At 42.3% G+C, this 27,947-nt stretch overlaps 2 protein-coding genes across 5 annotated transcripts in view; one reads left to right on the forward strand and one right to left on the reverse strand.

The window, feature by feature from the left end:
* ZNF345 (zinc finger protein 345) overlaps positions 1–27,947 on the forward strand; it is an 83,955-nt gene that overhangs the window by 44,214 nt on the left and 11,794 nt on the right. The window contains exon 3 of one of the 2 annotated variants that reach the window (XR_004440813.1): positions 14,868–15,035. The gene's annotated coding sequence lies outside the window, so the exon portion shown is untranslated. Of the gene's footprint in view, positions 1–14,867; positions 15,747–27,947 lie in introns of those variants that run through there. The other variant, XR_004440812.1, reaches the window with a different exon arrangement.
* ZNF829 (zinc finger protein 829) overlaps positions 12,549–27,947 on the reverse strand; it is a 30,953-nt gene continuing 15,554 nt past the window's right edge. For all 3 annotated transcript variants that reach the window (XM_033225994.1, XM_033225999.1, XM_033225998.1), the window contains one exon: positions 12,549–14,206. In XM_033225994.1, coding sequence (XP_033081885.1) covers positions 13,227–14,206 — 980 coding nt within the window. In that variant the 3' untranslated portion in view covers positions 12,549–13,226. The remainder of the gene's footprint in view (positions 14,207–27,947) is intronic.

Below are 27,947 nucleotides of genomic sequence, written 5' to 3' on the forward strand. Positions count from 1 at the left end.
TTAGTAAACTCAGCTATGCCTACGTCAATGTCGTAGGAATTGTTGAGAGGCGGAGAGTAGATACAAGAGGAGTTAGAGAATTCGAGGGGCTGTACTCGAAGGGGAGGAATGATGGCGCAGGAAGTATTGGGTGTATAGCTTGAGTCATTACTGGGTATGGCAAGAGGAACAGGATCTCCCAATGGTAAGCACAGCCAGCAATCACTGGCTAGACCAGAGTTGGAATTATTGAGCAGACTATGTGTAACAGTGAGGAGGTCAAAAGTCTGGGCATCAATTTTTTCTCTCCCTCGAGTTTTGGGCAAGGCCAAGGGGTGGTAATAAATTTCCGGGTACAAGGACTTTTGCAATTCCTCAAGTTTTTTGTGTACCATAATTTCTCGGGCCTTGTCTTGTGGTCCTCCCCCATCAGAGACATGAAGAGGGGGGTTAACATTCCAGCAGACAGGCTGCCCTACCGTACCAGTACAGCCAGCTGATATGAGGTTGTTGGTATTTCCTAATACTGTAGGGACATTGCTGGCCCCTATAGTAGGGTCTCTAGTACTTGTTAAGGTAGCAGTGTAGTATGTTTTACCGCCAGAGGTACATTTCTGATAAGCGGTGAAACAGGAGCTGTGTATAGAGTCCCAAAATGTGGTACAAGGGCAGGTTATGTTATCCCCTCCACTAGATATTCTCGGGGTTAATACACACCTCCACTTAAGGGAATTAGACGGCAGGTATGCTGTGTGAGAGGAGCAAGATACAGTTGTGATATAAGGATTAGGTGGGCTGGCGAAATATCCCCCAGCGCAATCACAAGGCTTACCATGTCGTTGTTGTATGATCATAAGAGCTTCACGTGGATCACCAAAACCGGCATGAACTTGGAATGCCTTGCAAGTCAGCACGAGAATCCAAAGGAGTTTGTAATTGGAGTTCATCTTTGTAAGGAAAGAAAGGTACTCTCAGGGAGAGAGTTATTCCCTGGGTTGGTTATTGTTAGGTACCTGTTTTACCAATCGCTCTGGTAGCCATCTGGCTGCGTCATGATTTTGGGAAAAAACACAAACGGAGCCTCTTCCCCAAATTAACACTGGGTCTGGACCATGCCATGTGTTGTCTAATGGGTCTTTCCACTTAACCATGGCAAATTGTTTTTTAGAGTCAGAATGCCAAAATCGATCAGCCGCTGATTTATTCAGCTCATCTAAATTTAAAAAATTCAAAATAAAGAGTGTGTGATTAAGAATATTTCTAGGGGTGCCCTTAGTAGGGTACCATTCCCCCTTCTTTATCTTTTCAATGGTAGTTTTTAAGGATAAGTGAGCTCTTTCAACGATTCCTTGTCCTTGAGGATTATATGGGATACCAGTAGTATGTTTTATTTGTAATTTTAGGCAAAAGTCTTGGAAACCTTTAGATGTATAGCCAGGACCATTATCTGTTTTTAATTGTTTAGGTTTTCCAATTACAGAAAAACAGTGTAGTAAATGGGCTATTACATGTTTGGTAGCTTCACCTGTTTGTAGGGTGGCTAATATAAATCCACTAAATGTATCTATACATACATGGATGTATTTTAAATTACCAAACTCTGAATAATGGGTGACATCCATTTGCCAGATCATATTGGGAACTAGTCCTCTTGGGTTTACTCCTAAGTGAGGGACTGGCAGATAAGTTATACATGTCTGGCATTGTTTAACAATTTGTCTAGCTTGTTCCCTAGTTATTTTAAACATTAATCTTAGGGTTTGAGCATTAAGGTGGTGTAAAGCGTGAGCGGTCTGTGCTTGATTCAAATTTGTATCTATAGTTGTAGCTACAGTCTTGGTTGCAAAGTCAGCCACTTGGTTGCCTTGGGATAGAGGTCCTGGCAATCCTGAATGAGCTCTAATATGTCCAATGAAAAAAGGTGTTGATCTGTTATGTATTACTCGCTGGCATTGTAAAAATAGTTTGGCTGTGTCTGACACATGTTTGATTTGTGCTACGGTTTCAAGTAAAGGTATTGAGTGAGCTAAATATGCACTGTCAGTATAAATATTAAGGGCCTGATTAGGGAAGGCTGACAGCACTGCGATTAGGGCCTGCAACTCCACTAGTTGAGCTGACGTATGACTGGTTTTGAAGTTAACAGTGGTGTCTGCAAAGGTATATGCAGCAGTCCCTGTGGAGGACCCATCAGTGAATACTAATAAGGCATTGTCTAAGGGTGTTTTACTGGTGATATGAGGGAAGACAAAAGCATGCAGCTTACAAAATTGGATAAGCTTATTTGGTGGGTAATGGTTATCCAAGTTACCAGCGTAAGAAGCGCAAGCAATCGGCCACGTCTCAGTGTTTTGCATTAGCCAATGGATTTGTGGCTTAGAATAAGGTTGTATGATTGTAGAAGGTTCAATTCCAAAGTATTTTTTGCTATTGTCTCTTCCTAGAATAATTAAGTCTGCTATGGCATCATAATAGGGGAGTAATACCTTTTTGGGAGATGAAGGCAAGTGGACCCACATAATAGGGTTATCTTGCCAGAATAAACCAGTAGGTGTTAGTGTTGTGTGAAATATTAAAAAGGTTAATGGCTGTGAATAGTCTATGCTGGTGACAAATTGTTCAGCAATAGCCGCCTCTACTTTATGGAGTGATAAAAGCGCCTCTTTTGACAATGACCTAAAGGACTTAGGGTTGGGGTCACCTTTTAGGGTGTCGAATAAAGGTTTTAACTCTCCCGTGGTAAGTTTTAAGTATGGCCGGAGCCAATTAATGTCTCCAAGGAGTTTTTGGAAATCATTGAGGGTATGTAACCTATCTTTACGGATAACTGCCTTTTGATTAGTAATCTTAGGTCCATTTATTTGAAAACCCAAATATGTATAAGGGTCTTGTAATTGTATTTTTTCTGGAGCTATGTGTAACCCCGCAGTGGTTAGCTCTTGTCTGAGTTGTGCAAAACACTGTAGAACTTGTTCTCCCATTTTTCCTGCTATGAGGATGTCATCCATGTAATGTATAATGTATATTTGTTTCCATGTCTCTCTAACTGAGTGTATGGCTGTAGCCACATATTTTTGACACAAGGTGGGGCTGTTGGCCATACCTTGAGGCAACACTTTCCATTGGTATCGCTTCATTGGTTCTTTAAAATTTATAGCTGGCAAGCTAAAGGCGAATCGTTTTTGATCAGTGGGATGAAGGGGAATCGTAAAAAAGCAATCTTTCAGGTCTATGATAATTTTAAAATATCCTTGAGGGATCGCTACCGGAGAAGGTAGCCCGGGCTGTAAGGCACCCATGAGGACCATAGTAGCGTTTACTGCCCTTAAATCTTGTAATAGTCTCCACTTACCGGACTTTTTCCTGATGACAAATATGGGTGTATTCCAGGGAGAGTTACTCTCCGCAATATGCCCTGCCATTAGCTGTTCCTGTACTAACTGTTGGGCTGCAATTAGCTTTTCATTAACTAAAGGCCATTGATCAACCCAAACAGGCTCATCCGACTTCCATGTTATGGGGTCAGCGCACTTTTGGGGTACAGGCATGTCAATGGCCGAAGTTAAAAATTTCCAAACCCTTTTGTGTTAGATTGTCCTAAGGCTGGAATAGGCTGTCGAATACCGTTTTCTTTTTTCCCCAGTCCTTTTCCGGGGCTATAACCCTGAGCTAACATTTGTGCAGCAACTATATCATTGGGGCTGCACATCAAAATTTTCATCTGGGAGAGTAGGTCCCGTCCCCAGAGATTAACAGGCAGTTGAGGGATAACAAATGGTTTAATGAGACCTGAGTTATTTTCTTTGTCTTTCCAGGTAAGGTATTTAGAGCTTTGTTTGGGATTACTACTTTGTCCAATTCCTCTTAAGTTAGTGAAAGTTTCTGTGGTAGGCCAGTGAGAGGGCCAGTCCTCTTGTCTAATGATGGTTACATCAGCCCCTGTATCTATTAATCCTGTAAACAACTTACCATCTAGCCACAAGGTTAGGGAGGGCTTTTGATTAGTGATTGGCTGTACCCAATATATATTTGATGATCCAAAACCTCCCTTTCCTCTGTTAGAGTGCTGGACTTTATTAGTTGTTTTAATTAGAGGCAGTAGGACTAATTGTGCTATTCTATCCCCTTGAGGAACAGTAATAATATTGTCAACAGCCCTGGCCATTATTTTAATTTCGCCAGTATAGTCGTTATCGATTACTCCTGGGAAAACTTGTAGACCTTTCATAGTGACACTACTTCTTCCCAGGATCAATCCAAAGGTATCAGGAGGCAAAGGCCCATATATTCCAGTGCCTAAGGCTTGTGCTCCCATCTCAGGTGTTAATACTGTGTGGGAGGTGGAACAGAGGTCCAGTCCTGCACTTCCTGGGGTTGCTCTACTAAGTCTTGAAATGGATTGTTGTTGCTGGCCGGAACAAAGCTGACCGCCCCATAAGCTTGTTTCGGGGCCTGGGGCTGGCCCCTCATCCCGTTTCCCTGTTGGGAGGGTAAAGGATTTCCCTGATTGTCAGTTTTAGATTTACATTCATTAGCCCAATGTTTTCCTCTTTTACACCTTGGGCAAAGGCCTGGAACCTTTGCTTCAGAGTTTTTATTTGAATCCCCGCGGCAATCTTTTGCAAAATGTCCTCTTTTGCCACATTTAAAACACCCTCCTTTTTCTCTGTTTTTTTTATCAAGGAAGTCTTTTACGGTTTGTCCGCTAAAGGCTGCGGCCATTGCCAAACCCTGTTGATAGGAGGGTCCAATGTCTGAACAGAGGCGGATATATCCAGTCAAATCTGTTTTCTTTCTATAAGGACGGATTGCTGCCTGACAAGCTGGATTGGCATTTTCATAAGCCAATTGTTTAACATAATCTACCCCCGCCTCGGCATTACCAAAAATCCTTCCTGCGGTTGTCATGAGCCTATGGACAAAATCTGCGAACGGCTCATCAGGTCCCTGCTTGACTCCAGTGAGTGAAGCTCCTGGGTCGCCTTTAACAGGGAGTTTCCTCCAGGCTTTTGTAGCCGCCGCCTGGATTTGTGAGAATAATCCAGGGTCGTATTGCATCTGCGCATCAGTGTTGGAATAATTACCACAGCCAGTTAACATATCAAAGTCCCAACCGTTTCCTGCCTGTTGGTTTCTTTTGGCTGTGTCTCTGCAATTTTCAAAAAACTCCGATTTCCAAATCAAATGATCTCCCCCTGAAAGAACTGCTCTAACTAGTGTGTTCCAATCTGTTGGAGTAAGCCAGTTATCGGCCACAGACTCTACTATAGCAAGAGTATAGGGAGCAGTAGCTCCATATTGAGAAACAGCAGTTTTTAACTCTTTTATAACAGTAAAATCAAATCCATTATGATGCCTCCAGGCCTGACCCTGTCCATCTACAGTTTCAGTTACTGGGAAGATATCTTTATCGGAGGACTCCGTGTCTCGGCTAGTAGAAAACTTCCCTTTTGGGACATGTTGTCCGGGCCGCTGAGGCGGGCGAGGGAAGCCTCCCATACTCTCTGAATTGTTACCCTCTCATTTCCTGTTTTTAACTTTTGCAGCCTAATGATTAGTGACTGATGCAATTCTTCTAACTTTATCTGCTCTTCAAGTTGAGCGATTTTTTCTTTGAGTTCCTCTTTCGGATTAACCACCGCCATTACGTCGGGTGCAGAGGCACCAGGCGTTCCGTTATAGGGAGGCGGATGCGAGAAAGAGGGGGGCCAATCAGGATTATGATATCTAGCTGCTTCTTCCTCTAAGTTGTCCCAATTTACATCTGAGGGGCCAGGATTGTCACTTTTATCTTTTGGTGATGTATGTAGAACTGGATATTTTTTAGGCTTTTGTACGCCTAGCATCATTTTGTCTCTAACCGAAAGAGCCTTGGTCCCCTCGTCATCACTTTCAAGAGAAATAAGGTCTACTTCTTTGTCTGGCGGGGGGCTCCTGAGGTCGGTCTGAGAACTGACTTGTAAAATTTCCTCAGTCTGGGTGACCGCAGCCATTATTTGTGGATCGGCCTCCTTTTTATCTATTAGGTCTCTGATTAGATTCCAATAACAAAAGGCTGTCACTGGAACTTTTTCTGGTCCAAAAGTATTATAATAATCTTGAAAGCAATCTCCCACTCTACGCCACCTCTTTATGTCAATGGTCCCCTCTTGCGGGAACCAAGGGCAGGTGTCTTTTACAAAATCAAAAAATCTAAATAAGTCACCACTTTTAACCTTTACTCCCCGTGTCTTTAAAGCCTCTTTTAATTGCCCTACGTAGATTTGATGCTGGCTTAATTCTTGTCCCATTTCGGGCGCGTAACTTACCCTCAACTCCGAAGCAGCAGGCTCCCACGACGGTCGGAGGGATTTTTCTTTCACTTTAGTCGCCGGCCTTTCTATGCGCCCTCTTCCTCACGCAGTTCCCTCGTATCCAAGCCCCGCGTTTGGGCGCCACATGTCCCGACCAGCGGGATCATTAACACAGACCTTGGAGGAGGGGGTGGGAATTTAGAGAGACAAGAGACACAAGAAATGGAGACAAGACAGTATTCTGATCAAGTCTCATTTAATGGCGGTGGTGTAATGCCTTATATATGCTGCCAGGTAAGAGGAAGGGCTCAGAGCAGGAGGGGAGGGGAATAATGAGAGACGTCACCAGACGCATGCTCGGTAGACTTAGTCTTTCCCGGGCGCGGGAGGTTATCTACGCGCGGGCGGGAAAAGTTCGCGCGCGCGGGTAAAGTTGATGATGAAGAACCAGGAAGTGCGCCATCTTGTCTCCACAATGCAGAGCTTAAGCAACAGAGGCCGCGGCAATTTCCGAGCCTCACGGCTCCGGACAATGCTGATAGTATGAATCCTTGATATCTCTGAGGAAAATGGCACTTAACCTCTGTGATCTTCCTCCTGCAACAACCTCAGTCTAATCATGAGAAAAACATCAGTCAAATCTTAGTGGAGGAACATTCTATGCTATACTGGCCTCCTCAAAATAGTTAAGATCATTTAAAATGAGGAAGAGAGGCCGGGCGTGGTGGCTCAAGCCTGTAATCCCAGCACTTTGGGAGGCCGAGATGGGCGGATCATGAGGTCAGGAGATCAAGACCATCCTGGCTAACACGGTGAAACCCTATCTCTACTAAAAATACAAAAACGAGCCGGGCGAGGTGGCGGGCGCCTGTAGTCCCAGCTACTCAGGAGGCTGAGGCAGGAGAATGGCGTAAATCCGGGAGGCGGAGCTTGCAGTGAGCTGAGATCCGGCCACTGCACTCCAGTCCGGGCGACAGAGCGAGACTCCGCCTCAAAAAAAAAAAAAATAAAATAAAATAAAATAAAATGAGGAAGAGAGCCAGGTGTTCTGGCTTGTGCCTGTAATCCCAGCACTTTGGAGGGCCGAGGAGGGTGGATCACCTGAGGTCAGGAGTTGAAGACCAGCCTGGCCAACATGGTGAAACCCCATCTCTACTAAAAATACAAAAATTAGCTGGGCGTGGTGGTTGGTGCCTGTAATCCCAGCTACTTGGGAGGCTGAAGCAGGAGATTCGCTTGAACCTGGGAGGCAGAGATTGCAGTGAGCTGAGACCATGCCATTGTACTCCAGCCTAAGCAACAAAAGAAAACTCCATCTCAAAACAAAAACAAAAACAAACAACAACAACAACAAAAAAGGAAGAAACTGTCACAGCCAAGAGTAACCGAAGTAGAAATGATGACTAAATGCAATGTGTTCTCCTGCTTAGAATGCTGGAATAGAAAAAGGAAGAAAAGCTTAAAAACCTAAGAACATTTGGAATAAAGCGTAAGCTTTAGCTAATAATAATGTACCAATACTTGTTCATTAATTGTAACAAATGTACCATATAATATAAGACGTTTTCAGTAGTAGGGGAAACTAGGTGTAGGGTATATGGGAATTCTCTGTATTACTTTTATAATTATTCTGTAAATCTAAAACTGTTCTAAAATAAATTGTATGTTTTACAATAGACAGAGAATGAAGTTGAGTACTCAAATTACTTCTAAATGGCCGGGTGCAGTGGCTCACACCCATAATCCCAGCACTTTGGGAGGCCGAGGCAGGCGGATCACGAGGTCAGACTGAGACCATCCTGGCTAACATGGTGAAACCCTGTCTCTACTAAAAATACAAAAAAATTAGCCAGGTATGGTGGTGGGCACCTGTAGTCCCAGCTACTCGGGAGGCTGAGGCAAGAGAATGGCGTGAACCCAGGAGGCGGAGCTTGCAGTGAGCCAAGATTTGCCACTACACTCCAGCCTGGGCAATAGAGCGAGACTCTGTCTCAAAAAAACAAAAAACAAAAAAACAAATTATTTCTAAATAGTCATTCCTGTGTATCCACAGAGCTGGATTTATCATGATTTGAGTAATGTTATTACATGGAGTCATTTATATCTAGATATTAGATCCATGTTTTACAAAAGGAACACACGTAGAGCCCAGACCACTGTTTCCTGACATGCTAGGCTAAAACTCAGATTCGAGACTCAGAATCATTTTGGTCCTCTTCAACATTTTACTGCATCTAATTGCACAACTCTACTTGTTGGTTCTCCTGAACTCTAGAGCCAGTAACAGTGACCCCAAAGTAATTCTCATGATTTTGTCTGAGGTACAATTTAAATTCTCGGATGACTCCAAATCTGCAGAACTATTAATATAAAGAGAGAAAATAATGAGGTTATGTGGTGTATAGGAAAAACTGTAAATTTTACATGTGAAAAAGATTTCTGCTTATTAAAAAATACCAAAGAGGCCAAAAGATTAGGAAAAGTTACTGAAACAACAACACATGACAAACATTAACCTAACTATATAAAGAAATATATATATTTCTTTTTTTTTTTTTTTTTTTTGAGACGGAGTCTGGCTCTGTCGCCCAGGCTGGAGTGCAGTGGCCGGATCTCAGCTCACTGCAAGCTCTGCCTCCCGGGTTTACGCCATTCTCCTGCCTCAGCCTCCCGAGTAGCTGGGACTACAGGCACCCGCCACCTCGCCCGGCTAGTTTTTTAAATTTTTTTAGTAGAGACGGGGTTTCACCGTGTTCGCCAGGATGGTCTCGATCTCCTGACCTCGTGATCCGCCCGTCTCGGCCTCCCAAAGTGCTGGGATTACAGGCTTGAGCCACCGTGCCCGGCCAATTTCTTAAGTATATAAAGAAGTTTGTAATCAGTAAAAATGACTAACAATGTGATGGAGAAACAGAAGAGTTTATAGTAACATGAACACGCCTGTTAAACATTTGAACAAATGATCAGTTTCTCGCATAACACAAATAGAAATGAAATTGTAAATTGTTCTTGTCTTGTTTGATCAAAAGTTCGATAAAACATTTAATAGCATACATATTCCAGAGAAGATGTTTCCTGCTCTATCTCCCAACACATACAGTGTTACTATCACAATATAGTGTGAAACCGTCAAGGCAAAAATCTTTAATCTCTTTGCCCTAATGATATCTGTCTCTACAATATCCAGTACTCCCAGGTCATTCCTCAACCCAGGGCTCTAACTTCAATAAAATTTATACACCCATTTTCTGTTCCCATCTACCACACTAAATTCTTGTGATCTTTCTACTCTGCACTCTGAAATCCACAGTACCTTATTAGCATAATGCCCCAACCTTTTAAAAAAGCATTCTTAATTTGCCTTTTATTCTTAATTTTTAAAAATTTTTATAGGTTTAGGAAGTTACAAGGGCAGCTGTGTTACATACATATATAGTGTAGTGGGGAAAGTGTTGGCTTTTAATGTACCCATTACCTAAATAACGTACATTGTTCTCAATAGGAAGTTTTTTTTTTGTTGTTTTCTTTCAGATGGAGTTTCCGCTCTATTGCCCCCTGGCTGGAGTGCAAAGGTATAATCTTGGTTTACTGCAACCTCCACCTCCCACATTCAAGCAATTTGCTCTGTTGCCAAGGCTGGAGTGCAATGGCACTGTCTCAGCTCATTGCAATCTCCGCTTCTCAAGTTCAAGCAATTCTCCTACCTCAGCCTCCCAAGTAGCTGGGACTACAGGTGCCCACCACCATGCCCAGCCAGTTTTTCTATTTTTAGTAGAGATGGGGTTTCACCATGTCAGCCAGGCTGGTCTCAAACTCCTGACCTCAGGTGATCTGCCCACCTTGTCCTCACGAAGTGCTGGGATTACAGGTGTGAGCCACCGTGCCTGGCTTGTTTTTAAATTCTGTTTATGTGGGCCGGGCGCGGTGGCTCAAGCCTGTAATCCCAGCACTTTGGGAGGCCGAGACGGGCGGATCACGAGGTCAGGAGATCGAGACCATCCTGGCTAACACAGTGAAACCCCATCTCTACTAAAAAATACAAAAAAACTAGTCGGGCGAGGTGGCAGGCGCCTGTAGTCCCAGCTACTTGGGAGGCTGAGGCAGGAAAATGGCGTAAACCCGGGGGGCGGAGCTTGCAGTGAGCTGAGATCCGGCCATTGCACTCTAGCCTGGGCGACAGAGCGAGACTCCGTCTCAAAAAAAAAAAAAAATTCTGTTTATGTGATGAATCATGTATTGAGTTGCATATGTTGAGCCATCCTTACACCCCTGGAATAAAATCCACTCGACTGTGCTATTATTATCTTTTTTTACATGCTGTTTGATTTGGTTTGCTAGTATTTTGCTGAAGGTTTTGATGTCTATGTTCATCAGGGATATTGGCTTGTAGTTATTTTGTGTGTTTTACCCTTCCCTGGCTTCAGTACCAGGATGACAATGGCTTTGCAAAATGAGTTAGGGAGGATTCCCTCCTATAATTTTTGGAATAGTTTCAATAGTGCTGGTACTAAGTGTTCTTCCTTGCCTGTCTAGTAGAATTCAGCTGTGAATCTGTCTGGTCCTGGGCTTTTTGTTGTTGCAAGATTTTTTTCTATTACTGATTCAATTTCAATACTTAGTAGTAGTCTGTTGAGGATTCCTATTTTTCCCTGGTTCAATCTTGGAAGGTTATGTGTTTCCAGGAATTTATCCACTTCTTCTAGGTTTTCTAATATGTGCATATAGTCTCTGCTGATTTTTTATATGTCTATGTTATCAGTTATAATGTCACCTTATCATTTCTGATTGTATTAATTTGAACCTTCTTTTTTTCTTGGTTAATCTAGCTAGTGGTCTGTCAGTTTTACCTTTGCAAAGAACCAACTTTTTCTTTTATTGATCTTTTGCATTCTTTTGTTCTCAATCTCATTTTCGCCTGCTCTGATATTTGTTACTGCTTTTCTTCTGCTAGCTTTGAGTTGGGTTTGTTTTGTTTTTCTCTAGTTCCTTGAAATGTGATGTTAGGCTATTCATTTGAGATTTTCCTATCTTTTTGGTGTAGGCATTTAATGCTATAAAATCCTCTCTTAGCGCTGCTTTTGCTATACCTCAGATGTTTTCGTGTGTTGTGTCTGTTTTCATTTATTTCCAAAAATTTTAAGTTTCCACCTTAGTTTCGTCATTGACCCAACAATCATTCAGGAGGAAGCTGTTTAAATTCCATGTAACTATATAGTTTTTTTTTTTGAGACGGAGTCTCGCTCTGTCGCCCAGGCTGGAGTGCAGTGGCCGGATCTCAGCTCACTGCAAGCTCCGCCTCCCGGGTTTACGCCATTCTCCTGCCTCAGCCTCCCGAGTAGCTGGGACTACAAGCGCCCGCCACCTCGCCTGGCTAGTTTTTTATATTTTTTAGTAGAGACGGAGTTTCACCGGGTTAGCCAGGATGGTCTCGATCTCCTGACCTTGTGATCCGCCCATCTCGGCCTCCCAAAGTGCTGGGATTACAGGCTTGAGCCACCGCGCCCGGCCAACTATATAGTTTTGAGAGTTCCTCTTGGTATTGATATCTACTTTTATTCCACTGTGGTCAGAGAAGATATTATATATGATTTTGTTTTTTTTAAATTTATTGATACTTGCTTTGTGGTCCAGCATATGACTTATTTCTGAGAATGTTCCATGCACAGAAGAGAAGAGTATATATTCTGTGATTGTTGGGTAGAATGTTCTTCAGATGTCTGTTAGGTTCATTTGGTCTAGAGTCCAATTTAAGTCCAGAGTTTCTTTGTTGATTTCTGTCCCAGTGATCTGTCTAGTGCTGTCAATGGAGTGCTGAAGTCCCCTGCTATTGTTGTATTGCTGTCTATCTCTTTTCTTAGGTCTAGTAGTATTTGTATTATGGATCTGGGTGTTGCAATGTTGGGTGCATACATATTTAGGATTGTTTTATCTTCTTGTTGAATTTATCTTTTATCATTATAAATGACCTTCTTTGTCCTTTTTAATTTTTGTTGGTATAAAGTCTGTTTTGGCCATCATAGTGGCTCATGTCTGTAATCCCAGCACTTTGGGAGGCCGAGGCGGACAGATCACTTGAGGTCAGGAGTTCATGACCAGCCTGGCCAACATGGTGAAACCCTGTCTCTACTAACAATACAAAAAAAAAAAAAATTAGCCGGGCATGGTGGCACATGCCTGTAATCCCAGCTACTTGGGAGGCTGAGGCACGAGAATCACTTTGACTCAGGAGCTGGAGGTTGCAGTGAGCTGAGACTGCGTAACTGCACTCTAGCCTGGGCAACAGAGCGAGACTCTGTCTCAAAGTAAAATAAAATAAAATAAAATATATTTGACTAACAATTTATATGTAAAAGGAAATTACAAATATATTAGACAAAATCATTCTAACAGGGTATTATGGGTTTAACTGTGTCCCCTAAAAAGATATGCTGAAGACCTAACCCCTGGTACGGGTAAATGTGACCTTACCCGGAAATAGGGTCTTGACAGATGTAATCAAGTTAAGATGAGGTCACCAGGTAACCCCAATCTAACCTGACTGGTGTCCAAATAAAAGACAAGACATACACAGAGATACACAGGGAGAATGCAATGTGAAGATGGAGGCAGACATTGGAATGATGTATGTAAAAGCCAAGGAATGCCAAGGACTGCCAGCAGTTAACAGAGGTTAGGAAAAAGGCACAGGACAGATCCTCACTCAGAGACCTCAGAAGGAATCAAAACTGTCAGCACCCTTGATTTTAGATTTCCAGGCTCTAAACTGTAAGAGAATAAATGTATCTTGTTTTAAGTCACCCAGTTTTTGGTACTTGGTACTTTGTTATTGTATCCTTTAAAAACTAATATGTAGGGGAACCTTTGATAATGTGTATCCTAATTTGTTCTCATTACCTGTTTTAAAAAAATATATTATAAAGGTTAACAAAACGGTCTTACTTTGCTTTCTGTCATTCAACCAGTATGAATTCCCTCATGGCGAATGAGGTCAGAGCGACTACCAAAAGCCTTTCCACATTCCTTACAGTCATAGGGTTTCTCACCAGTGTGAATTCTCTGATGTCGAGTAAGGTTTGAGCCTTTATTAAAGGCCTTCCCACATGCATTACATTCATATGGTTTTTCATCTGTATGGATTCTCTGATGTTGAATAAGTTCTGAGCTCTGAATAAAGGCCTTTCTACATTCTTCACATTCATAGAGCTTCTCACCAGCATGAATTCTGTGATGGTTAGTAAGTGTTGAGGCACTATTAAAGGCCTTCCCACACTGCTTACATTCATAAGGTTTCTCACCAGTATGCATTCTCTGATGCTGAATAAGCCTTGAGTGTTGAGTAAAGGCTTTCCCACATTCCTTACATTCATAAGGTTTCTCACCAGTATGAATTCTCAGATGTAGAAAAAGTTGTGAACTTTTAGTAAAGGCTTTTCCACATACTTTGCATTCATAGGGTTTCTCACCAGTGTGAATTCTCTGATGATCATTAAGGTTTGAGCAATACTTAAAGGCTTTTCCACATTCCTTACATTCATAGGGTTTCTCACCAGTGTGAATCCTCTGATGTTGAGAAAAATATGAACTACAACTAAAAGCCTTGCCACATTCCTTACATTCATAGGGTTTTTTACCAGTGTGAATCCTCTGATGTCGAGTAACGAGTAAGCCATGACTAAAGGACTTCCCACACTCCTTAGATTCATAGGGTTTTTCACCAAAATGAATTCTCTGATGTTGAATAAATTGTGATTTCTGATTAAAAGTCTTTCCACACATCTTACATTCCCATGGTTTCTCTTCACTCACAGTGTTTTGAGGTTGAGTAAGAAATGTGGGCTGAATAAAAGTAGATATGTCTTCATGGGTAAGTATTACTTGACTGAAATGTCTCTTCTTTAGAGATAATATCTTGGTCTCACACATTGATTCCAGATCTGAAAGAAAATACAAAGGCAAATACATTTTCCTATTCTGAGCAAGTTAAAACTTCTAAAAATGAAATGGGAGGATTAAACTGAAAAGAATATCTGAGAAATTACACATTTAGTTTTCAAAGGTGGCTAGGGAATCTGTAAAATTGACAAGAAAAGCACAGACGTTAGGAGAGGTAATAAAAGAAGCTGAGGTGGCCGGGCGCGGTGGCTCAAGCCTGTAATCCCAGCACTTTTGGAGGCCGAGACGGGCGGATCACGAGGTCAGGAGATCGAGACCATCCTGGCTAACACGGTGAAACCCCGTCTCTACTAAAAATACAAAAAACTAGCCGGGCGAGGTGGCGGGCGCCTGTAGTCCCAGCTACTCCGGAGGCTGAGGCAGGAGAATGGCGTAAACCCGGGAGGCGGAGCTTGCAGTGAGCTGAGATCCAGCTACTGCACTCCAGCCCGGGCGAAAGAGCAAGACTCCGTCTCAAAAAAAAAAAAAAAAAAAGAAGCTGAGGATATGGATTCGGAAAGTAGATGACCTCTATGATCCTCAAATTTTGGTTTGAACCACAGTCACCTTAAGCCTTGGTGAATGCACAGTGTTCAGCACCATCTTCCATATTATAGAGAGATTCAAATTTTTTATTTTTATTTTTCTTTGCCCCCACCCCAGATCCTCTACAGACGCTGCCTGAGACCCAGCTCTGTGTCTCCTCATCATACAGCTTGTGGAGCTCCGACTGCAAGGCCATTAGCATGGTCTGGCAGGGGTTCAGCTGGAGGGCCATGGAGGAAGACAGGCCAGCAGGATGCTGCCTCTGCTCCAGGGCATGCACCATGCGTGAGAGATTCTAATTATATACATATGTATAAACATACACTCACATACACAGAGTATGATACTGTATGTTTTGCAATTTGTAGATAATTGTCAGACATACATCAAAGGACTATTAAGAATAATAAATGTGTTGAAAGGCTTAAATGGCAGGGGTGGGTGGAGTTCAGTGACTATGCAAGGGCAAATCACTAGCATCCAACAAATGTAATATGCTGAACACAACTGGTGGGAAGAGTAGACAGGTAAATGTCTTCTGTGCATAAAGCATGATATGGGTTAGGGACTCACTGAAAATAATTTGCTCTGGAATTCTGTGATGTTGACCTTGGGAGAAAGAAATGAATCATTCAAGTCATAGCAGTGACTGAGAAAGAAGACAGCTCAAGTTTGAGACACAAGAGAGTTAAGACAGGATGAAATGTACTCTATGAGAAGAAAGGAAGTCCATGTCAACATATAAACAGTGAGCCCCAGTTCTATGCTTTAAGGCAATTACTTAACCTCTGAGCCCTCTATTCCTTGTTTATTGAAATGGGAATGACACTTAACTCATGATTGCTAAAAAGATGAAGAATAACGTATATAAATAATCTGATGTAAAGTAAGCACTCAGCATTGGTAGCTATTATTATGAAAGAATGCCATAGCAAAAACAGATACTGGGCAAATGAAATGGCTTGAAGACATCAAAATAAAGCCAGCTAGACTATCTCAAGTCCTCCCTCCACATGATCATTGGCCAAACTTAGTCTGGGTGAGTCCCTAAAAATCTCTTAAAGTTGTCCTTATTTAATTATTGAATCCCCTCTTTCCTAGACCACTACAGGAATCTCCTAATGGTCTCCCCAATATGTTCCAGCACCCTCTAATCCATTCAGCAACTCGTGTGGTATTTTGTCTCGCTTTGCCCTACTGAAAATCTAAACTCCTTGGTCATTACCAAGAAGACTCCAATAATGAGGCTCTTACCTACCTCTCCAACCTAGTGTTATACTCCACTTCCACTTGCTCAAGAAGCCCCAGTCCTTCAAGCACATCAAGTTCTCCCTGCCTCTCAGGGCCTTTCCACACGCATCTCCCCTTTACCTGGCATACCCCTCATCCTATCACCATTGCTGGCCCTGCTAATTGCTGCTCATCTTTTGAGCCTCTGCTCAAACAGCATATCTCTAGAAGGCCATAACTGATCTTCAGTCTAAATTATGGTCTCCCTGTTATTAGGCCTCAGATCTTCCTGCTATTTCTTATTAATAGCACTTATTATTTATAATATTATATAATCTGCATAGATCCAATGAAATCAAGAAATGTTTTATGTTTTCACTAATATGTACTCAGCTCCTGGCAAACTACCTAAAGAATTACTGAGGCGCCGGGCGCGGTGGCTCAAGCCTGTAATCCCAGCACTTTGGGAGGCCGAGACGGGCGGATCACGAGGTCAGGAGATCGAGACCATCCTGGCTAACACGGTGAAACCCCGTCTCTACTAAAAATACAAAAACTAGCCGGGCGAGGTGGCGGGCGCCTGTAGTCCCAGCTACTGTGGAGGCTGAGGCAGGAGAATGGCTTAAACCCGGGAGGCGGAGCTTGCAGTGAGCTGAGATCTGGCCACTGCACTCCAGTCCAGGCGACAGAGCGAGACTCCGCCTCAAAAAAAAAAAAAAAAAAAAAAAAAGAATTACTGAGGCAATAAATGAGTGTAGATTTATTGTTCTCAAGAATACATTTTTAGAGTGGGGTTACAAGATGGATGACTAGAGGCACCCAGCATTTACCTCCTCCACAAAGAAGGACCAAAACAGTGAGTAGATAATCACACACCAAACTGAGCATCTATGACAGAGCACTGGAATTCAGCAGGGAAGTAACAGGGAACCTCTGAGGCACAAAGAGAGAAGCAAAGCAGTTGGCCTGGCCAGGATCAGCTTGGAGCCAAGAGTGTAGGGGAAAGGTAAGGGAGACCACATTCCCACTGTGGACTCCTGCAATCCTAGCCAAAAAACAGCCCCTCAGCCCTCATGGCCCTAAAACTAGTAAAGGGAGCTGTCTAGTGTCTACACAATACTGTTCTAGATAGAGAGTTCATGCTGGGTCCCTCCCCAAACCCAAGCAACTGCAGCATGGTGTCATTTTGGGAGCCCAGCTCCCACCAGACTACATCCTGCCCGGGGACTCAACAGTTCTTCCATCTTTACATCCATGGAGCTCTGCTGGCTTCTCCCCATGTCCATGTAGAAGGTTACAGCACTGCAATGATGGCTGGAACCATCGGTGTGGCTAGGTCCCCAGTACTCCAGTCCAGCACTCACAGTCCTACATTCCTGGGGAATGAGCAGTACAGCAGAGTTGGAAGCTGCCTTTGGGACAGAGGGAGCTGAAGTGTGTGCTTCCCAGAGCCTGAGAGTCACCTGCCTGGGGCCACTGCCACTGACAGGAACACCACTACTTCCAAGCAGCTGGGTCCCTATGCATCTGCAAGTACCTTCAGGGGCCTTAAGACTAGTGCTGGGCAGCATCAAAGGGCCTAACATCAAGCCTACCTGGCCCACCAAAGCTGCTGCCTCTGCACATCATCTGAGGGTTTGGGAATCAACCGACCTTCCTGGCCATTGCTGGTGCCCACATGCACCAACCATCCCCGCAAATGAAGAAAGGCAGAGCCAATGTGCCACCAGGGCCCGAGCATGCTGTCTGGAGGCATGGGAATTGACTCACCCTACCCACTACAGCCTGAATCCACACGGACCACTCGGAGGGCGAGAAGACAGGGTTTCCATGCCTGGTACTGCCCCTGCCACTGCCTGTATGCAATGTCCAGGAGTGTGGGGATGAATTCACTCCTCACACTGCCACCAATGCCTGAACATGTCTTCTGGGGGCCTAATTATGGGTTTTCTTAGCCTGTCAGTGCCCACCATCTATCGTTTGGGAGCCCAGGGATTGACTCAGCCCACCCACCATCACTAGCATCCATACACCCCTGCCAGTGACCCGAGGACAGGCCAGCCTAGCCTGCTGCCAACACCACTGCAAGCATCAAAAAGTACACACCACCTAGAGGAACAGAGACTGGCCCATCCAGCTTGCCATTGCCACTGCTGGTGCCTGCATATGTTGCTTCAAAGCCCAAAGAGTTGGCTAACTAATATTATTGTCATAATCAATGCCATACATGCCAACAAGGAGCCCAAGGACCTGCCTTCCTTCCTGGCCCACTGCTGCTACTGCCAGCACCTGAGTAAGCAATCTGGAGGCCCAGGGATCAACCTTCATGGAGCAGCTACCAACGGTGTCTGAATACACCACCTCGGGCCCCATGATCCAGCATGCCCAGGCTATCACCAACACCACTGGGGCCTACAGACCAGCATAGCTGGCATCCCTATCCCAGAAAAGCCTCATCACAGCTTCCACTAACAACCAAACCCTAAGTCACTGAGGAAGTCATAGACACTGCTGCCACTGATTGCAGCCAAAGAAATCATATGGAGATTATACAACTGCATCCACCTAGAACGAAGCCAAAGCAACCTACCCAACCAACACTATAAATACATCTGTAGGAAAAAGGTTTTCCTTATGAAAACAAATCCATAAAATTGGAAAAAATGACCATAACAAGAAATACATAGATATCAATGTAAGGATAAAAGAAACATGAGAAAGCATGGAACCATGACATCTCCAGAGTAACACAATTAATTCTCCAGCAACAGATTCCAACAAACAATAAATCTATCAAGTACCTGAAAAAGAATTCATAATGATATTAAAGAAGCTCAGTGGGACCCAATAGAACATGGATAAATACCAAAAGAATCAGAAAAAACAATTCATGATCTGAATGAGAAATTCAGCAGATAGATATCACGAAAAAGAACCAAACAGAAGTCCTGAAGCTGACAAATTTCAATGAATGAAATAAACACAATTGAGAGCTTCAACAATAGACTAGATCAAGCAGAAGAAAGAATTTCTGAACTTGAAGACAGGTTTTTAAAAATAATCCAGGAAGACAAAAGTAAAAAATAATAAGTAATTTTTAAAACTGAAGAAAGCTTAGGTGACATATGGGACATCATAAAGCAACCAAATATTCAAATTTTGGGTATTCTACAAGGAGAAGAGATGGGTAAAGGCATAAAAACCTATTTAACAAAATAATAACTGAACACTTTCCAAGTCTTGTAAGCAATACAGACATCCTGATACATTTGGGCTCAATGATGCCCAAATAGATTCAATCCAAAAAGGTCTTCTAAGGTCCATTACAGTCAAACCGTCAAAAGTCAAAGACAAAGAGAATTCTAAAAAAAGCAAGAGAAAAGCATCAAGTCACATATAAGGGAACCCTCAGGCAACAAGTCACATATAAGAGAACCCTCATCAGACTAGTAGCAGATACCTTGGCAGAAACCTTCCATGCCAGGAAAGAATGGGATGAGATATTCAAAGTGCTAAAAGAAAAAGCACTGTCAGCCAAGAATACCTAGCAAAGCCATCCTTCAAAAATGAAGGAGAAAGTTTTTCGCAGAGAAGCAAAAACAGAGAAAATTTGTCACAACTAGGGTGACCCTATCAAAAATGGCAAAGGGTGTCCTACATCTGGAAGTGAAAGACATATCTACCATCATTAAACAAATGAAAATAAGCTCACTGGTAGAGCAGATATACCAATGGAAAGAGAAAGGACTCAGATGTAACCATTACATAAAACCACCAAACCAAATGATAAGAGAAAAGAAAAAGGATATAAAACAACCATATAAAAAATTAACAGATTAGGAATAAATCCTCACCTATTAATAATAACTTTGAATGTAAACAGCCAAATCCCCCACTTAAAAGATACAGTCTGGTTGAATGGATAAAATAAGTATGACTCACCTATATACTGGCTGTGAGAAACTCACTTTATCTATAAAATCACAGACAGAAAGTGAAGGGATGAAAAAAAAAATACTGCACACAAACAGAAACCAAAAGCAAGTGAGAGTAGCCGTACTTAAATAAAACAGACATTAAGTAAAAAACTGCAGAAGAGGGCCGGGCGCGGTGGCTCAAGCCTGTAATCCCAGCACTTTGGGAGGCTGAGACGGGCGGATCACGAGGTCAGGAGATCGAAACCATCCTGGCTAACATGGTGAAACCCCGTCTCTACTAAAAAATACAAAAAACTAGCCGGGCGAGGTGGCGGGCGCCTGTAGTCCCAGCTACTCGTGAGGCTGAGGCAGGAGAATGGCGTGAACCCAGGAGGCGGAGCTTGCAGTGAGCTGAGATCCGGCCACTGCACTCCAGCCTGGGCGACAGAGCGAGACTCTGTCTCAGAAAAAAAAAAAAACTGCAGAAGAGGCAAAGAAGGTCTTTATAGAATGATAAAGGGATCAATTCAGCTAGAAGATATAAAATTCTAAATTTATAGGCACCCAACACTGCAGCACCCAGATATATAAGCAAATATTATTAGATCGATAGAGATAGGGCTGGGTGTGGTGGCTCATGCCTGTAATCCCAACTTTGGGAGGCCGAGGCAGGAGGATCACTTGAGGTCAGGAGTTCAAGACCAGCCTTTCAAACATGGCAAAACCCTGTCTCTACTAAAAATACAAAAATAAGCTGGGTGTGGCCAGGCGCGGTGGCTCATGCCTGTAATCCCAGCACTTTGGGAGGCCGAGGCAGGTGGAACACGAGGTCAGGAGATCAAGACCATCCTAGCTAACATGGTAAAACCTCATCTCTACTAAAAATACAAAAAATTAGCCAGGCGTGGTGGTGGGTACCCGTAGTCCTAGCTACTCGGGAGGCTGAGGCAGGAGAATGGCGTGAACCTGGGAGATGGAGCCTGAAGTGAGCTGGGACTGCACCACTGCACTCCAGCCTGGGCGACAGAGCAAGGCTCTGTCTCAAAAAAAAAAAAAAAAAAATTATCTGGGCATGGTGGCATGCACCTGTAATCCAAGCTACTCAGTAGGCGGAGGCAGGAGAACTGCTTGAACCTGGGAGGCAGAGGTTGCAGTGAGCCAATATTGTGCCACTGCACTCCAGCCTGGGCAACAGAGCGAGACTCTGTTTCAATAAAACAACAAAAAAAGATAGACTCCCATAAAATAATAGTACAGGAATTCCACATCCCACTCTCAGCATTAGATAGTTCGTCTAGATAGAAAATCAGCAGCTTTGGATTTAAACTGGACATCAGACCAAATGGACCTACCAGACACTAACTGAACATTTTATCCAACAGCTGCAGAATACACAATGTTCCCATCAGCACATGGAACATCCTCCAGGAAGAGACCATATGTTAGGCCATAAGACAAGTTATAACTAATTTTTAAAAATCAAAATCATATCAAGTATCTTCTCAGACTACACTAGAATAAAACTAGAAATCAATAACAAAAACTTTGTAAACCACACAAATACATGGAAATTAAACAATGTGCTTGCTCATGCATGCCCACTGGGTCAATTAAGAAATTAAAGATCATCAAAGACTACTACAAGCAACTATATGCTAACAAATCAGATAACCTAGAGGAAACAGAAAAATTCCTGGATACATGAAAACCTACCAAGATTGAACCAGGAAGAAACAGAGCAGAAGAACCTGAGCAGACCAAGAACAAGTCATGAGATTAAAGCAGTAGTAAAATGTCTCCCAACAAAGAAAAGCCCAAGACTAAATGGCTTTACTGCTGAATCCTACCAAAATTACAAATAACTAACCTAAATTTTTCTCAAACTATTCCAAAAAATGGAAGAGGAGTGAATTCTTCCTAATTCATTCTACAAGGCCAGCATTACCCTGATACGAAAACCAGAGAGGGACACGACAACAACAACAAAAAAGAGTTGATATCCCTCATGAACATAGACCCAAAACCCCTCAATGAAATACTAGCAAACAAAATCCAATAATACAACAAAAAGATAATATACAACAATTAAGTGAGATTTTTCTTGAAAAGTGCAAGGATGGTTCAACGTAAGCAAATCAATAACATGATGTATCAGATCAACAGGATGAGGGACAAAAACCATATGATCAGCTCAATAGATGCAGAGAAAGCATGTGATAAAGTTTAACATCTCTTCATTATAAAAACCTCTCAACAATCAGGCATTAAAAAACATACCTTAACGTAATAAAGACCATATGTGACAAATCTACAGCTAACACCATACTGAATGGGGAAAAGCCGAAAGCCTTTCCTCTAAGAACTGGAACAAGACAAAGAAGCCCACATTCACCACTGTTATTCAATATAGTACTGGAAGTCCTATCCAGAGCAATCAGGCAAGAGAAAGAAATAAAATGCATCCAGACTGGATAATAGAAAGTCAAACTGTCCCTTTATGGATGACATGATCTTACATATATATAAAAACCTAAAGATGCTACCAAAAATTCTTGGAACTGATCAATGAAATCAGTAAAGTTGCAAGATACAAAATCAGTATACAAAAACAAGTAGTAGGCTGGGTTTGGTGGCTCACGCCAATAATCCCAGCACTTCAGGAGGCCGAGGTGGGTGGATCACTTGAGGTCACGAGTTTGAGACCAGCCTGGCCAACATGGTGAAACTTGACTAAAAATACAAAAATTGGATACGTGTGGTGGCAGGCACCTGTGGTCCCACCTACTCAGGAGGCTGAGGCAGAACTGCTTGAACCCAGGAGGCAGAGGCTGCAGAGAGCCGAGATCATGCCATTGCACTCCAGCCTGGGAGACAGAGCAAAACTCTGTCTCAAAAAAACAAAAACAAAAACAAAAACAAAAAAAGGATTTCTATACATCCACAATAATGAATTAGCTGAAAAACAAATCAAGAAAACAATCCCATTTATTAATGTAATAGCTACAAAAAACAACCTAGAAGCAAATTTAACCATGAAGTAAAAGACCTCTACAAGGAAAACTGCAAAACACAGATGAAAGAAATTGAAGACAACACAAATAAAAAGATATTTACATACTCATGCACTGGAAGAACTATTGTTAAAATGAACATATTTCCCAAACCAATCTACAGATTCAATGCAATACCTACTGAAATACCAGTCAGTTTTTACATGAACAACAACAAAAAAAATCCTAAAATTTGTAGGGAATCATAAAAGATGCCAAATAGCCAATGCAATCTGTAGCAAAAGAACAAAAGTGGAAGAATCAAACTTCAAAATACACTACAAAGCTGTAATAACCAAAACAGCATAATAAAGGGTACTTTCATAAACAGGGTACTGTCATAAAAACAGACTCAAAGACCAAAGGAACAGAAGAGAGAACCCACAAATAAATCCATGTATTTATAGTCAACTGATGGTTGACAAAGGTGCCAAGAACAGACATTGAGAAAAGGACACCCTGTTCAATAAATGGTGCTGGGAAAACTGGATATCCATAGAGTGAAGAATGAAACTAGACTGTATCTCTCACCATATACAAAAATAAACTCAAAATGAATTAAATACTTAACTATAAGACCCCAAACTATAAAACTACTAGAGGACAACAAAGGGAAAACACTTCAGAAGAATATGCAAATATATTTTAGATAAGACCTTAAAGATATTTTAAATAAGGGGCAAACAACAACAAAAAAGCCAAATTGGACTATATTGAACTAAAATGTTTCTGCACAGCAAAGGAAACAATCAACAGAGTGAAGAGACCTGTAGAATGGCAGAAAATATTTGCAAACTCTTCACCTGAGAAGGGACTAATATCCACAATTCACAAGGAACCAAAAAAACTTACTAGCAGGGCCACAGTGGCTCATAACTGTAATCCCAGCACATTAGGAGGCCAAGTCAGGAGGATCACTTGAGGCCAGGAGTTTGAGACCAGCCTGGGGAACATAGGGAGACCCCCATCTCTATAAACAATTTTAAAGTTAGCTAGGTATAGTGGCATGCACCTGCAGTCTTAGCTACTTAGGAGGCTGAGGTGGTAGAATCCCTTGAGCCTGGGAGTTCAAGGATGCAGTGAGCTGTGGTCATGACACTGTACTCCAGTCTGGCTGACAGTGAAACTCTCTCACATACACAAAAAAAATGACACTGGGCACATTCTATTAGTAAAATAAAAAAATACACATATATATATAAAACAATTGATAAATATTCAAAGTGATGGGTATCTAAATACCTTGATTTGATCCTTATACATTGTATGAATGCATCAATCTATCCCTTGTACTCCATAAATATGTATAACTTGTATCAATAAAAACTTAGGAAAAAAAGCTCATGAGAAATCTAATGTATAGCAGGAGGACTACAGTTAGTAATACTCTATTGTATACTAGAAATTTGTCAGGAAAGTAGGTTTTAAGTACTCTTACCCTAAACAAAAAAAGAAAGAAAAAAATTATAGTTATTTGATATGACCTGCTTAACTACAGTAATTATTTCCATATGTATGTGTATCAGAACATTATGTTGTACACCTAGAATTTATACAATAATTTTTTAAAAGGTTCATATACAAAAAAAAATTTTTTTAAACACATATAAAAAAATAGAGTAACAGTATTTGCTAGCAAAACAGGGTGACTGTAGTCAAAAATAATTTAATTGAACATTTAAAAATAACTAAAAGAGGCCGGGCATGATGGCTCATGTCTGTAATCCCAGCATTTTGGGAGGCTGAGGTGGGTGGATCACTTGAGGTCAGGAGTTCAAGACCAGCCTGGCCAACATGGTAAAACTCCATCTCTACTAAACACACACACACACAAATTAGCTGAGTGTGGTGGTACGTGCCTGTAGTCCCAGCTACTTGGGAGGCTGAGGCACGAGAATCACTTGAACCCGGGAGGCAGAAGTTGCAGTGAGCAGAGATCAAACCCCTGCACTTCAGCCTGGTGACAGAGTGAGACTCTGTCTTAAAAAACAAAACAAAACAAAACAAAAAAACCTAAAAACTAAGAGTACAATTAGATTGTAACACAAGGATAAATGCTTGAGGTGATGGATATCGCATTTCTCCTGATAATGAGCATTGCTTGCCTGTACCAGAATATCTCATGTAACCCATAAATATACATACCTACTGTGTACCCAAAAAATTAAAAATAAAGATTAATAAATAAATACACAGGCTAGGTGTGGTGGCTTGCTCCTGTAATCCCAGCACTTTGGAGGGCTGAGGGAGGTGGATCACTTGAAGTCAGGAGTTCAAGACCTGCCTGGCCAACATGGTGAAACCTTGTCTCTAGCAAAATACAAAAATTAGCTGGGTGTGGTAGCATGAGCCTATAATCCCAGCTACTCAGGAGACTGAGGCAAGAGAATTGCTTGAACACAGGAGGTAGAGGTTGCAGTGAACTGAGATTGTGCCATTGCACTCTAGCCTGGGGAACAGAGCGAGACTGTCTGAAAAAAAAAAAAAGAAAGATAACAAGTGTTAGCAAATGATGTGGAGAAACTGGAACCATCATACACTGCTGGTGGGCATGTAAAATGGTGTGGCCATTTTGGAAAAGAGTCTAGCAGTTCCTCAAATGGCTAAACACAGAGTTATGATATGACCCAGCAATTGTACTCCTAGGTAGAAACCTGAAAGAACTGAAAGCTTATGTCCACACAAAAACTTACAGACATGTTCATACAACATTATTCAAAATAGCCCAAAAGAGGAAACCCAAATGTCCATCAACTGATCAATGGATAAATGTGGTATATCCATAAAATGGAATAGTATTTGGCAATAAAAAGAAATGAAATACTGATACATGCTACAACATGGATGAGCCTTGAAGAGCATTAAGTTATGAAATACGGAATTTGCAGAAGACCACATATTGTACAATTCCATTTCTATGAAATGTCCAGAATAGGCAAATCCATAGAGAAAATCAACTCATGGTTGTGTGGGGCTGGAGAGGGGTGGGAGTAACAGCTAGAGTGTACAGGGGTTTTTCTGAGGTGATAAAAATGTTCTAAAATTCATTATGGTGATGTTTATACAACTCTATTACATTAAAAGTCACTGAATTGTACATTTTATGTGGGTGAACTGTATGGTATGTGAATTATACCTTAATAAAGCTGAAAATAAAACAAAAAAATTAAAAGAGCGCTACTCTGGTTCATAGACAGCAGGGTTAGGCAACTTTTTTATAAAGAGTAAGATAGCAAATCTTTTCAGCTTTGTGGGCTATTCAGGTGTGTGACTGTAGTGCAAAGACAGTCACAGAAAACTTCTAAAAGTTTGAATGTGCTAGCCTTAAAAAAAAAACAAGCCTTTCCAACTTGGACCTGGCAGAATGGTTCCCGCAAAGAAGGGTGGCGAGAAGAAAAAGGGCCGTTCTGCAATCAACAAGGTGGTGACCCGAAAGTACACCATCAATATGCACAAGCGCATCCATGCAGTGGGCTTCAAGAAGTGTGCCCTCGGGCACTCAGAGATTCAGAAATTGGCCATGAAGGAGACGGGAACTCCAGATGTGCGCATTGATACCAGGCTCAACAAAGCTGTCTGGACCAAAGGAATGAAGAATGTCCCATAACGAATCCAGAATGTCCCATAACGAATCCGGAATGTCCCATAACGAATCCGTGTGCGGTTGTCCAGAAAATGTAATGGGGATGACGATTCACCAAATAAGCTCTATACTTTGGTTACCTATGTACCTGTTACCACTTTCAAAAATCTACAGTCAATGGGATGAGAACTAATCACTCACTGATCGTCAAATACATAAACTAGTTATAAAATTGCAAACAAAACAAGTTCTCCCCTCCCCCGCAAAAATAACCCCACAACCTCACAAGAACTGCTAGCTCAAAAACAAATTTTTAAAAAGACTGGCTTAATAATTCTGGTTTAAAAATAACTATATCTCTTCCTCCTGATTTTATCAGTGCAAAATGTAAATTTTAAGATTATAAAAACTAGGCTGGGTGCTATGGCTCACGCCTGTAATCCCAGCACTTTGGGAAGCCAAGGCAGGCGGATTACTTGAGCTCAGGAGTTCGAGACCAGCCTGGGCAACATGGCAAAATCCCATCTCCACAAAAAATACAAAAATTAGCCAGTCATGGTGCCGTGTACCTGTAGTCCCAGCTACTAGGGACGCTGAGGTGGGAGGGTCACTTGAGCCTGAGAGAGGTGGGTGTGTGGGAGGTTGCAGTGAGGCAAGATGCACCACTACACTCCAGCCTGGGCAACAGAGCCAGACTCTGTCTCAAAATAAAATAAAATAAAATTATAAAAACTATACAATTATGTGTTAAATCAAATCAAATTATAGTTCTGTCAGACTTTTTGGCATCAAAGTAACTGTTGGGCCGGGTACGGAGGAACCCGTCCCAGCTTCCTGAGTAGCTGGGATTACAGGCATGCGCCACCATGCCCAGCTAATTTTTGTATTTTTAGTAGAGACGAGGTTTCACCATGTTGCCCAGGCTGGTCTCTAACTCCTGACCTCAAGTGATCCACCTGCCTCGGCCTCCCAAAGTGCTGGAATTATAGGCTTGAGCCACCGCGCCCGGCCGCCTTGTTTTTTTTTTTGAGATGGAGTCTCGCTCTGTCACCCAAGCTGGAGTGCACTGGCCAGATCTCAGCTCACTGCAAGCTCCGCCTCTCAGGTTCACGCCATTCTCCTGCCTCAGCCTCCCGAGTAGCTGGGACTACAGGCGCCCGCCACCTCGCCCGGCTAGTTTTTTTGTATTTTTTAGTAGAGACGGGGTTTCACCATGTTAGCCAGGATGGTCTCGATCTCCTGACCTCGTGATCCGCCCGTCTCGGCCTCCCAAAGTGCTGGGATTACAGGCTTGAGCCACCGCGCCCGGCCGCCTTGTTTTTTATGTTAGAGGATGGTTATACCTTTGGGTAATGTAAATAAATACATGTGGTTTTTTTTTGTTTTGTTTTTGGGTCAAGGCTAATTTTAGTTATGG

Source organism: Trachypithecus francoisi, unplaced genomic scaffold (assembly GCF_009764315.1).
Source record: "Trachypithecus francoisi isolate TF-2019V2 unplaced genomic scaffold, Tfra_2.0 Lachesis_group12, whole genome shotgun sequence".
NCBI classification, from domain to species: domain Eukaryota; kingdom Metazoa; phylum Chordata; class Mammalia; order Primates; family Cercopithecidae; genus Trachypithecus; species Trachypithecus francoisi.